At 36.4% G+C, this 14,074-nt stretch overlaps 1 protein-coding gene across 1 annotated transcript; it reads left to right on the forward strand.

Moving 5' to 3' along the window:
• The first annotated feature begins 7,419 nt into the window (after positions 1 to 7,419).
• Positions 7,420 to 13,763, forward strand: LOC129322550 (bZIP transcription factor TGA10). Its single transcript, XM_054968854.1, has 11 exons — positions 7,420 to 7,972; positions 8,091 to 8,197; positions 8,950 to 9,035; positions 9,152 to 9,277; positions 9,491 to 9,559; positions 9,689 to 9,748; positions 9,896 to 9,973; positions 10,099 to 10,177; positions 10,311 to 10,582; positions 11,032 to 11,271; positions 13,367 to 13,763. The coding sequence occupies exons 1-11, from the start codon at positions 7,803 to 7,805 to the stop codon at positions 13,514 to 13,516; spliced, it is 1,437 nt and encodes a 478-aa protein (XP_054824829.1). The 5' UTR covers positions 7,420 to 7,802; the 3' UTR covers positions 13,517 to 13,763.
• The last annotated feature ends 311 nt before the right edge of the window (positions 13,764 to 14,074 follow it).

A 14,074-nucleotide genomic window follows, 5' to 3' on the forward strand; every position in this document is an offset into this window, starting at 1 on the left:
CCCATACATTTCTCTAAATTTAAGCGCATCTCCCATCTCCATCTCCAACGACATCCCTTTTCTTTTGTCCATATCCCACCTTCCCTTTTTTCCTATATATATATATATATATATATTATACCATGACATTATGATTCACAAATAGAGTAAATAAAACGCATTTCTTATCATTCAAGCACTTTTACCAAGTTCTTAACCCAACAGGCCTTCCATTATGCACTATTCCCAACCCCAACATGCAACATTATCACGCCCATTATTGCTGGTATTTTTCCAGGAACGTTCACAGTAGATATAACCACCTACGTTCCTAATTATTCACCCCGTCTTTGTCTGCACACATAATCAGAAGGATGAAATTAATTAAGATTTGAAAGAGCTGGCCCCGACTCCAGAAACACTATCTGAGTGCCCGTTATGAATTTGCACCAACCCAAGTCTATAGGTCCAATTACCTCCTGCCAACAAGTTTTAGCTGGCTTGGTTAAGGTATATTCTTGTCCTCTCGTCTGCCCCAGTTCTTGGAATACATATGCACACAGTTGTTAAGTTCTGATAATTCATCATTGGCATTGACTTGTATGTGGGGATCCTTGACCTGCCTCATTAGAAGGAAACTTACATCGTCCATATACATGCCTCCAATTGGCATTATTATTGATTCACAAAACCACTGACTGATCCGATTCTGTTGAGTGATGAGAGAGTATTATTTTTTTGCCCACAAAAGCATCACATGAAACTGGTTACGCTATTCAAGGAAGAGATCAAAATTACCTGCAGGCTTTCTATTCTAATAACTCATCACTGAGCGTATGATCAAAAGTTTGTATGATACAGGTATGAAAATTACACAAAGTGTCACGAAAAATTGCAAGAATATTATGCGGAAATTACCGTTGGATTAATCAACGAGAAGCCCCTCGTACGGCCACCTGATCTTCTTGGAACCATATAGTCTATCGACCAAGTGATCCGTGTTTCCAAGTATTGAAATTGATAAGGCTCACACTTTGATCATATAGTTGACCTGAGTTTGTATTCTTTTTAATCAAAATCAGACAAAATTATTAATTGATGATGGGTCACGTCAACTGGCAGGACAACAAAAAATGGGAAAAAAGAAAGAAATACCAATGCTTACGCTTTTAATACAAGTAAGTTGGATACATTGAATTTGATCATGGCGTGTGTGTGCGTGTACCGACGGTCAGTGCGAGCTAGGGGGGATTAGTCATGCAGATAATCAATAAGAACATTGCATTTAATTGTTAAACAACCGAAATCTCGACGTCTGCTCATAAATTATAACTATCCATTGTTTGGATTCAGTTTTGGTTCATTCAACTTCACGTAGCAGCGCACACACGCACGCACGCACACACGGTCGACTGGTCGAGTCGATGTCTACGGTCACACACATAAAAAGTTAAATTAGGAGGTTGATTGATGATTGATATGATTTCATACAGAATCATACTGTCAGGGGAAAGCGCATAAATTTGTTAAAAAAAAAAGTTCTAAATATTTACTCTTTACATTGAGATGACGGATGAGATTGGGTGACCTAATTTATCTTGAACGAATATAATATTACAACAGGGAGAAGAAAGAATCCCAACTGCTAATTAATAAATCTGTCGAAAACAAGTGGAACTCAGCAACCTTAATTTAAAAATGTTGAAGGTGGTGTTAACAACTAAATCTGTACCTGAGTATTTGACTAACTCCGCATAAATCAAATAATAATAACGATAATTGTGATGGTGAAGTATGATTAATTATCTATGAAAAAGGCTACACATCCGATAAAATTGAGCTAACGAATATTTTGAAGAAAACCAACGCACGTTATATTTCAAGGTTTTGCACGGGATAGGATGTAGTATCAAAATCACACACGTACATGAGTTTGGTCAAATAAAAAGTTCACTGTACTATTTTATTTTTATACATGCGTGTGTTGTGTGTCAAAAATCAGATTAACAGGTAGCAATCTAAAACAACCATGTTGGGTTTCTCTTATCGACCAATGAACATTTTGACTAACAACACACACACACACATGCGTTCAATCCTGGTTTCAATTATCTCACGAACAGTCATGGGAAATATGTGAACATTTTGGGTTTTGTTGATTTGGCAAGTCTGTCACTTTCATATCAGAAATACCTGCTTAATTAGGCGATGAGGAAGTTGGTGAAGTCCTTGCTCGAAAGTCGAATCGGCTTAAAAAGGCCAATTTTTTATTATTATTTTCACCTTTTAACTTCTTTATTAATGCTCTGTTGATACACCTAATCCATTTTGTACCGCTGATGCCCCCCCCCCCCAGTATTTTATAGCATGTTTGATAAATTCGTCTCCTTTCATTTGAGAGAAGAAAAAAAGGTTTTGCCACGTGGTTTCACTGGAATGAACTCTGACGCCATGAGACTATTGTGTTATTTAAAAGATGAACTCTCCCGATAATGACAGTTTAACCAATTTAATTATATTTTAGTTTCATAAGTACTGCAAAAATATTTGTAATAAATAAGCCGTCTTTAAATTTGCATTTGCATTTATTTATCACTTATTGGAAAATTGATTTTTATTTAATTCAACCAGATGAATCGTAAGCAATTATATTACGTTGATATGAAATGTAAGGGTCTTGAATAATTAAATAACGTAACTATGCAATAAGATAGTTTACTCTTTTTATATTTAAACATTATATTGAACTTTAAGGTTGTAAACATGAAATATATTGATGGAATACCGACAATCGTAGAAAATTTAATTTATCCAAACCCGCATTCATGTCTCCTCGTTTATGCATTCGAAATCCTTAATGCAATGTTTAGTTGGTAGAAAGAAGAAACATATTTTATCAAAGAAAGAAGATGCTAGAAGAAAAATGGAAAAAAAAATACACTTATCTCATTTTTTAAAATATATTTATACTTTTTTAAAAAACTATTTTCTCATATATGAAACATGCAATAATTAAGTTTAAGAGAGAGATCTCCATTTGGCCTGAAAGCTTGGCTTTACTGCTCGAAATTCATTGGGAAATCTTGTTGATTCTGTCAACCCCAACAATCGAAAATCCCCAAAATCTCTGTTATTTTCTAAAACTCATTGAGATTTCGGGGCCTTAGCACCTAATTTTGATGGTATTTGTGGTAGAAAAGACAAAGAAGGGGTTGGTGAAGTAACATGCATGGAGTCCCTTATTAGTCAGGATGATTCACTTAAACTAGAATTATATCAAAATTAACATGAATATATCACTGTATATGAAGGTTACTGTTCAGCTTCACATGAGATCTCATCCGTCGAATGGATAGACTTTCTTAAATATGTCATTTTCTGTTGACTAACGAAAACAATGTTATCGCTACAGGCTATAAGCTCGTATTAAAATATTCTGCTAAAAAACAGCTTGTATAATCCATCATGAGGCATCGGCTCTAAAATAAAATCGCAGGCGATAATGCAAAAAGAGAATGAGACGGTGATGAAGGAGAAAGTAAGGAGAAATTTGGCTGGCTATAGCCATGAAAAAATAATTAAGGAGACAGAATAAGTTAAGATTAATTTCAGCCATAGACGTGAAATAAGACCTAGAGAAATTTCTCGTGATAGCCAGGTTTTGAAAAATGGAATTGGATGATCGATATTCTATCACATACACGTGCTTATATGGCGGCCCACAAGAAGTCAAGAAGCTGCAGTAGCAACGTTCAATCAATTCCCTGGCTCGTAAAAGTCTCTACCTGGGTAAGATTAAGGATATTTAGTTTAGATCCGTCCCGATTGATTCGGTATCGTCCCGATCATATCAGGACTAGTATTATTTCGATTCAAAAATAATCAGGACGGGACTTTACGAGACGAAACAGGAAAGGGAATTACCATTAGAACGTCCCGTCCCGTCCCGTCCCGAATATTATATATATTATTTTTTATTTTAAATATATTAATTATATTAATATAATTTATACTTATCTTAGTTATATCAGTTATAATTTCAATACTTGCAATTCTTATTTAAAATTAAAGTTTTTATATTGATAATTTTAATAACATGGAATAAATATGGTGATATCTTTCTTTATGATTTATTAATTATATTAATATAATTTATTCTTATATTTATATATTTAATAACTTTTATTTATAACATATTTCTTGCTTTATTTTTAGAAAAGTAATTAGTTTAGTATATCTCCACTAAAGTAGAAAAATAATAATTTGATATTATCGCCTGTTGTTACTACTCTTATAGCATAAAGATCACTTATATTTGCTATTATAATGTGTAGTTATGATTAATATAATTCAATCATTGATTTTAAATTATTGTGATTTATGTACTTGTATTGTTTTGATTTTAAACTTAATAAATCAAATAATTTAAAATTTTAATGAATATTATTATTCAGATCTTTTTTTAATATTATCTTATTTATAGGGACGGCAGAATGTCCCGATCTTGTCTCAATTTCATCCCGACTTTTAACAGGACGAGATGACTTTTAGAATAGAACGAGATGTAGGACTAAAATTTAGTTTTGATTTTTTTTTTTGGATGGGACACGGGACGGAAGTATCCTAATCAAGTCCCGTAAACACCCCTAAGTAAGACTATAAATTATAGCAGGCTCTTCCCATCTCTCTCCCTTGCAATTGGCGCATGAAATTAAACCTTTTGCTTAAAATTAAATCACCAAGCACTAATTCTTATTAGCGGAGAGTATTATTTGTTCTCGTTGTTACACGTATGTGGGAATTAAAAAAAAAATGGCAAGTGAGCTGCGTTAAAAACAAAAAACAAAGAGGCAAGTGATAGAAAAAATGGAGTGGTTGAACGCTGGCCGTTAAAATATGGCAAAAACAAAGCAGCGATAGGGATGTCAGTGGACCCTGGGATGTTTCCAAGCGAGTTTTCAGGTCCGCTGATCACAGCCGTTGATATCATCACATACAAAATTTAAACGGTCCCACACTGGGCAGAAATGTGACACGTGGACGGTTGCATTGTGCATACAAGCTACCTTGACAACTATTAGAAATTGTTTGAGGGTTGACGATTCCGCAGTCCCGAGTGTTAAGTAACGGCTTTAACAATAAAATATAACATCATGTAATGCTCTTCTATTTAAAAATATAAAATATTTTTAATTAAATTTTATCTCAATAAAATAATTACTTATTTATTAATTAATTTTATTTTTATTAAATATTTTATAATAAATATAAAGTCATTATCAACAGGATACTTAAATAAATAATGATTACATTTAAAAAAATTAAAAATATTTTATATTTTTTAATATTTAATTTTTTAAAAAATATTTTTATAAATAGAGAGAATACCATTTATTCCATATATACATATGTAGACTTATCAACACACACTGTCGTGCATGTTTTCTCCTTCACTTTTAAATTCTGTATTCACTACTGTATTCACTACTGTTAAAAAAAATCCCTGTTTATTAAACAATATATGAATGGCGAGAGGTTAACAAATTTATGCAAGATGACCTGTACACGTGTCTTTGTTGGTTGTTTGCACTCCGGCTCTGGGGTTTTTTTTTTTTTTTTCAAAAAGCCATGATCAAATGTATCGACACAATTAATTGTGGATTACCAAGAACGAATTAAGTTCTATCAAAATTAACTATTTATATTCCAGGAAATAAATTTTTACATGTACTATTATTTTGCTGAACTCTGTTTTAAATTGAATTTATTTACAATCATGAGACGTTGAAATAGATCACAAACATTTTGCAAACCTTACTCGGATGTTTTACACGACCACGATGATGGCCCCGCGTTAATTAATTACTTAAATTCACAAAGCGATAACGTTATTTTTTAAAGATTTCATTGTTAAAATTATTGTGTTTAAAATAATGGGGATTGTTATTAATAAAAAAAATTAATTTAAAATTGACTAGATTTATTTTTTTGAAGAGACTAGACAGGCGTGCGTTAAAACATGTACTCTATATTAAGACAAGGTTCAAGCTAGACTGTTCGGGGCAAATGAAAAACGTATGGCATAATAATTTCATGAAGGCATTGACTTTTGTGAGGTGTGTCTATTTTTTATAATGACTTTGGGATTGATTTAGAATTTAACATTATTTAATAGTGAATGCTCCCCATTTGCCAAAAACAATACTTGATGACATTTACACAGCAAATGATGGCCCCAGTCAATGTTATATATTCTCCAAATTGATTAATTAAATCGGTTCATTTAGACGATAATCATGTTATTCTTTTAAAATATTTTTTTATTACCTGATATACATTATTGCTTGGAAGTTGAGACAGTTGAAGGATTATAAGGGGCCACGAACGCCATTTTCACGCGTGGAGTGAATAACCTGAACTCGTAACATTTGCGTTGTGCCTTCAAATTCCTGGTCAGAGACTATTCTTTAAAACACACACACACACACACACAGTAATTGTGTGTAATTAACTAATCTAATTCTCAAAGTCAATTTTATTGAAGTTGGGAATGGTGCTTGAACAGAAGAATTTTCAGCAATCCATTATGCCGAGTTAACTTACATCGGCAAGCCATCCATAAGACCCAAATTATTTTATACATTGAAAACGAGTTACAATGATGTCCTTGAAATAAAATAACGGGAAAAACTGAAAAACGAAAACGATATGCAAGATTCAACTCGTAATAACATTATTTTAACAATTAAAAAAAATTATACATATTGGCTAAAAGGGTTTTACTAAGAAGACAGGGGAGTGAAATTAAATATCTCTTTCCAAACCATAAAGGGACGAACATGTTAACTCTCCAAAGTTGACAAGGGATCTCCAAATAATAAATTCCGGAAGAAATGTTTTTTTTGCTAGTAAATTAATTAATAAACTAATAAAAAATTACTCCTAAAAGTGTAAAACATTTTTTTAAAGGATTTAAATATTAAAAATATAAAATATTTTTAGTGTTTCAAGATATGATTAATGTGTTTTTTTAAAGTAACCTTAATAAATAAATTATTTTATATTTATTTTAAAATGAAACACTTTATTAAATAAAAATAAACATAAAAAATTAATTTAAAAAATAATAAACTATTTTATTGAAATATGATTCAATAAAATTTAAAAATATCTTAAACGAAGGAGTATGATACAGCTACCTTTGAAACAAATTTTTTTTTGAAAAAAAATTGAAAAAGAAGGTGAAAAAGAAGGAGGAGTGAGCTACGTGTAAGCTTGCATGAAAATGTCAATAGTAAAAGTCGAAGAAAGAGAAAGACTTTTCGGTTATTTAGGCCAATAAAAAAAGAGAAGGCTAGACAAGGAAGACATGGGTGGTATTGTTTCTGCCTAAAGTGGTTTTTTCCCCTAAATGAACAAAGACAGTTTCTCTTACACTTCGCTGCGTTTTCTAGAGGGGAAGAGAGAGAGAGAGAACCGCTTCATCTGAAACCTGTATACTAGTTGGCAGAGATGAGAGAGAATTAAGAGAGAGGGGTGGAGAGGTATGAAAGGAAAAAGAAGCTTTGTCTTTTGTACCCCTTAATTCGCATTTAATTTAATTCATTTCTATTCTGGCTCTCTCTCTCTCTACCTAGCTCTTCGACCATAACCGACTCTCTCACTCTCTCTCTCTCTCTCTCTCTCTCTCTCGGCGTGGTTTCGTGGACGAAGGAGAAATGATTTTATGTGGAAGAAACAGAAGGCGGTTTCGCCATTAATGGGGTTCGGAGAGCTAGTAGCGCAAAAGACAAAGCAGCTTCTAGGTTCATCCAAGTCTCGCCATGGCGTACAGCGCTAACAAGACCAACAACCACACAGGCACTCAGATGGAACCACTCCCACTCCCACCACCTCCACTTCTTCATCGCCATCCTCATCAAATTCAAGACCACCGAATCTCTTTCGGAATCATGCAATCTTCTCCGTCCTCCTCCATCCCCGCCAATTTTCTGTGAGCCTCTTCACTCTACTTTCGCAACGATCTCCGCTACCTCTTTCATCTCTTTTATTTTTCTTTTACTTCTCTTTTTAATTGTTGTGTGCTTGTGTTTGTGTGTTGGCGCCGCCAGGAGCAAGGATTCCGGAGCTTACGATTTGGGCGACTTGGATCAAGCCCTCCTCTTGTATCTCGACGGACAAGCTGAACCTTCCTCCATTAATGTTCAAGACCAAAGACGTGAGCTTTTCTCTTCTTCCGGTTCTAATTTCTTTGCGTTTTTCTATAAAAAAAGGGGAGTACGCTTTTCTTCTACATCTAGCTTTTCGTTTCTGATCGGAGAGAGATGGGCTATTCGACTCACATGGGAAGCATGTTCGTCAAATTCATATCTGCAGCCGCAGTACTTCCTTTGACCCGATCTTTGCAGGGAGGGAGGAAAAGACGAGAAGAGAAGATATGGAGCGAGGACATTGATCAAGTCTCGAAAAAAAAAAAGAAGCAGCAAAAATTAAGAGGAAAAAAAAAAATCTCCCCCCCCCTCTCCTTGTCATTGATTTTATTTGTTTCTAATTTTGTTGCGAAGAGGTGAAAGATCATGACATGTAACAAAACGGGGTGTCATGATTATTTCCTCGCTAATTCCACATGTACTGAAAAGAGTACGATCGAATAGGGTATGGTTGCCCCCTGGCTTTACTTCTCCCTACTTTTTTCTTTTTTTCTGTTTGGGGGTGGCAGAGCTCCATTTGCATGACAATTCCCCAGATTTTGCTTTCTTCCCTCACACCTCCCTCGCCTTCCCTTTTTCCTTCTCACTCAACCTCCTCTTCTCTTCATCAACACCTTTTCCTATTTAACTCTCTGTATGCCCGGACCTTTCCTCGCCACTAGTAAAGCTCCTTTATTTTAGATGTGTACGTATATATAATTCATAATTTTACGTGTTACGTTTCTGAATTTTGTGTATGCGTATAAACGCGACTCCGCAGAGAACTCGTCATCATCCGGAATGAGGCCTCCGACTCTAAACATTTTCCCGTCTCAGCCTATGCACGTAGACCCGCCTTCGTCAAAGGTATGCTAATCCGAACCTCCGAGTTATATTTAATCATTTGCATTATTTGATTCCTGACGGAAACATAAATATTTTATGGTGGGCTTGTTTGTATTCGGTGACTGGCGCGTATATAGGCTAGCATGGAATTAGTTTCTCCTCAAAGCAGTGGTTCCAAGAGACCATCGGAGCCCTCCATGAAGTTGTCTCACTCGCAAAACGAAGTCGCCGCCGCCCCTAATCAATCATCCAAAGCTGTCAAGGTGACTTGTATATATAATAATTAACCCATAAATTTAAATTATCAAACGAATAGAGAAACCGAGAATCATCAGAGTTTGGTAGCATCTTTGAAATCCGAGATTACCAGCTTACTGATAGGATACATGTATGTTTATCATTTTTCCGACTATTCACCCTCGCTATGCATGTGCTATACATACATACATATATATATATATATATATATATTGCAGCGAGAGAGCACTCGGAAGGGCACGACCTCAAGTTCTGAACAGGAAGGACCTAAAACACCTGATCCTAAGGTTCCTATTTCCTTTCGCCTCCTACTAGCTAGCTGGCTTAATTCGTTCTTTGTATACATAAAAGAAAAAAGAATGTTTCCGAGACGATTAATGTTGAATGTTGCTTTTGACAAAATGTAATGCACACAGGCACTCAGAAGACTAGCTCAGAATAGAGAGGCAGCCAGGAAAAGCAGGCTTAGGAAAAAGGTGAAATCCCCACAAAATTATAATAATTTCATCTCAGTAGTGTTTCGCTCATTTTAGGCAAGACCTTTCAAAAGCTACCCGGGGCATGCCCATTTATTTATACGGTTTTAATGTTTTCATTGTCATGATATTTTCTGGGGATTTCAGGCATATGTGCAGCAGCTAGAGTCAAGTAGGATCAGGCTGAATCAGCTGGAACAAGAGTTGCAGCGCGCAAGAGCTCAAGTAAGAAAACTTTTCACGGAGGAAACCACGTAATGCTATAAATGGAAACCACATTGACTGATAGATTAAGCTGTAATAAGCTGCAACAAGAGGAGCGCTGACAAGTGACGGGTGTTGTATTTTAGGGCATATTCTTTGGAGGCTCGGGTGCACTTTTGGAAGGAGAGCAAGGCCTTCCTGTCGCCATGGGTAGCATTAGCCCAGGTCTTCCACACCACCATATATTAATTAGTTAAAATTAAACTCTCTTTTTCGTGTGTGTGTGTGAAATATATAACAAATGCAATGAATTTACTGTATTGGTAAAAAATATCATTAATAATAATGAAATGGACAGAAGCTACAATGTTCGACGCGGAATACGGGAGGTGGGTGGAGGAGCACCACAGGCTAGCGTGCGAGCTGAGAGCTGCCGTTCAAGAGCACCTTCCGGAGAACGAGCTGAGGCTATACGTGGGCAATTGCCTGGCACATTATGACCAGGTTATGAACCTCAAGAGCATTGTGGCTAAAACTGATGTCTTCCACCTTGTTTCCGGCATGTGGAAGACTCCTGCCGAGCGTTGCTTCATGTGGGTGGGCGGATTTAGGCCCTCTGAACTCATTAAGGTACTTCTTCGTTTATCACCTTGCAATGAAGTTGAAATAATATATATAAAAGGATCGCATGCAAATTAATGGGAGTCCGTTTTGTGGGTGTGTGGGGGCTAGCAAGGAAACAATGTAGTATGTGCTCATTTAATGACGAAAGATACAACGAATGATGGTGGTTTCCTGGAATGGGTAGAGTTAGGCTTCATTCCCATAAAGCCATTGCTTTCACTCTAATTCCTCTACTTGGAACCGGAATTTTAGAGGACAAAGAGAGAGGCACGGGTCTCTATCTTCTTTGTCTTCTTTCGCCGTCGTTGTCCATGGGAATAAAGTTGTCGTCCCGCATCCATTTCTTCCCTTGGGATTTAGTTAATCAATATATCCGTGTGTACATGTGTAAGTTTAACTAAAACACGTACGTTAATTAACAAATGGATTGAATGTACGTGTTGGTGATGTCATAGATAATTCTGAATCAAATAGAGCCCCTGACGGAGCAACAAATACTGGGGATCTGTGGGTTGCAGCAATCTACGCAGGAGGCGGAAGATGCTCTCTCGCAAGGGCTCGAAGCTCTGAACCAGTCTCTCTCGGAAACCATAACGTCGGACTCCTTGAGCTCTACCCCAAATATGGCCAACTACATGGGACAAATGGCCCTGGCCATAAATAAGCTCTCCACCCTCGAAGGTTTTGTCCGACAGGTACGCACTATCCTTTGACTCACTTTCACGCCAAAACTTCATTAACCAATCGACCACTAATGTATATCGAATCTGGTACGAGATATATATCCGTGGACATCCAATGATGTGCATGGTGCTGTGAACTGTACTACTGGTTAGTGGTCCCCCCGTATGCATGACTGCGATCAGACTTTTCCAAAACTGATCTCGTGATGGGGTCGAGTAGGAAAAATAATCTGTTGTGCTCTTTGGGTTAGGATGCCAACCCACTCTCGCCAACTGCTCCTTCCATGCATTTCTCACTCTCTTCGGTTTGTTACACGGGTTCTACATAGCATATAAACATGGATCATCATTTTTTTCCTATCACGCACATTAGAGTTTGGGGGACATTATACGTTGTTAAAATAACTCGTCAAAATTAAAGGAATCATTGTTTACTGTAGGTTTCGTCTGTAGGATTACATAAATGGAAAGGGAAACACACCGAAATAATAATATTTAAACGCAACCACATTATATGGTGCTTCGTTGTGCTTCATTATAAGGGGGTCTATTTAGATAGATGCACACGTGACACGAAGGCAGATTGGTACTTGTGGCCCCTCACTGAAATAACCCTCTTCGAGAGATACACACTGAGCCCCATATCCAGATGATGTCATGGTCGTAACCGTTTGACTTGGAGACATCTCATAATCCCTTCCCCATAACTCCCTTTGTTGAATATTTCCTCAAACTACAAACTCTCGCGTCCCAATGCTAACAAGTTAGTAAGGGTTCCTTCTAGTATGAGTGAGAATCCCCATGTTCATGAATTATTAGTGAGGATCGCTTCTGCTGTATAAATGAGAGAATTCCGATATTCATGAGTCAATAAACGAGAAAATCATAAAATATAATAAAAACTACTCAAACAAACACAAAAACGAAATAGATTTGGGGCCTTTTAAGAGAGATGATCTATGGATCAACGACACATAAAAATACAAACCAACCCTGTAGATCTAAATTCAAAGTTTCAAACAGCTGTGCAGGAGCAGAATTTGACTTGAGTATGCTGTCAATTAGTGCGTAAATGGTCTTACCGCCTAATTAATTAATTGGCTGGTCCAAATTAATAGTTTACTTAATTGAATTTGTTCCTCCAGATTTCATTATATTCAAACCATACTATATATGTCGTCTTGTGTTTACCAAACTCATGACATGACATTTATGATTAGTCTAAATCAATTAATGTGAACATGTGTTTTGATTCTAATTAAGACAATCCTATAGAACTGATGCCCCCCACATACCAAGTACAAGCAAGGGGAGAAAAGGGGGGTCCAAAAAGCTGGGCATGGTTTTGCAGCAGATACTAAATGTCATAATTTTTCTACGTAGGGCCTCAGGGTCATTAGGTTTGGTTCACCAACTATTTGTTTCTATGGGTGAATTTGGTTTCGTTTAAAGTCACCGAAGAACACAAGCACCCTCTTGAATTTTTTTTCTAAATTTAACCAATCAATATAGCATTTATAGGCGTTCAAACTAGCTCGAGGAATCCAAAATCATAATGATTAAAGCTTTAGCACAATTAAGCTACCCTTCCTGACCCGTAGGACCATATGTGCGCGCGCGCGCGCGAGTTGTGGTTTGACAAATCTGTAGAATTTGTACTCCTTGTCAAAAAATTGAATTGAACTAGCTCCTCTTTCGGTAGCTATGGGTTCACAAGGATCATGATTGCTGTTGTCATGTGTCCGGATACAAAAAACCAAATGGTTGAAAATATAATGTCTTGGTGTTGAAAAATGATCATCTGAGAAAATGTCACCTATGTTTTGGTTGACTAAGGATGCCTCTCGTAAACAAGAGTTGTCGGAAATATATATTATTTGTTCAATTCCAGAGCTTGAAAGAGAATACATTCACTGTACTTTGGCTCCTAACCTTACAAAATTCTATTGGTTGGTTTCTGACAATGCCATGTATAATTATAAAAACGAAGACAAATAATTTTCAAAAGCAACATGCATAAGCATAAGGTTGATGTTCTATTTTATATTATCATTTGGAATGACCGATAACTTGTGGTTGAAAAAAAAAATGAATGAAAAACTTACAGGCGGATAGTCTTCGGCACCAAACGATTCACCGACTGCATCAGATACTAACGACGCGTCAGGCGGCGAGGTGTTTGCTGGCCATGGCGGAGTACTCTTATCGTCTGAGAGCCCTCAGCTCTCTGTGGGTGGCTCGTCCTCGCCAGGAATGACGAGGGGCTACTTCTGGAACAAAGCGGCACAGTATAAAGTCACCGATCAGCCTTAATTATATTTATATATATACATAGCCATGACTAGTTGTTGGTAGCTTCTTCTTCATTTTCTGCGAGAATATAAATTGAATCAGTGGTATCTAATCCCTGTGCTGCTAGCTATCTTGAATTCGTTTCTTATCGAACTGTAAAGATATAGACAGACAGTTAATATAGAATTAAATGTTGACTCAGTTGACCTATATACCTCGACTCTCTGTGTCTCTGATCTTGATTCACCGGAACATGAATGAAAAAGAAGCAAGAAGAGTGATGAAAGAACGTCTATCATATGGCCTTTGTTAGGTCACTGCATGCCATTGCCATCATCTGACCGAGACTTTATCTAAGGTCCCAGTTTTATAATTTATTTCTTGGATCTTTCTTCCTCTTCCTTCTTTTGTTTTTAATTACTTGGTGGTCCGTTCTCTTGAGGTTGGCAGCAGACAGTCAATTTCTCTTGTCAGAAGCCAAATTTAAGTTAATTTAGGCACACATTTTAGTGCCGACTGTTAT

Source organism: Prosopis cineraria, unplaced genomic scaffold, assembly GCF_029017545.1.
Source record: "Prosopis cineraria cultivar Desert tree isolate PC_DT_omini unplaced genomic scaffold, ASM2901754v1 PC1, whole genome shotgun sequence".
Classification (NCBI taxonomy): domain Eukaryota; kingdom Viridiplantae; phylum Streptophyta; class Magnoliopsida; order Fabales; family Fabaceae; genus Prosopis; species Prosopis cineraria.

Bases quoted from the DNA above. Each gene is read 5' to 3' on its own strand.
- LOC129322550 (XM_054968854.1), top strand. From the start codon at position 7,803: ATGGCGTACAGCGCTAACAAGACCAACAACCACACAGGCACTCAGATG. The intron at 9,749-9,895 runs GTGAAATCCCCA...TGGGGATTTCAG, and splicing joins AAAGCAGGCTTAGGAAAAAG to GCATATGTGCAGCAGCTAGA. The intron at 9,974-10,098 runs GTAAGAAAACTT...GTTGTATTTTAG, and splicing joins TGCAGCGCGCAAGAGCTCAA to GGCATATTCTTTGGAGGCTC.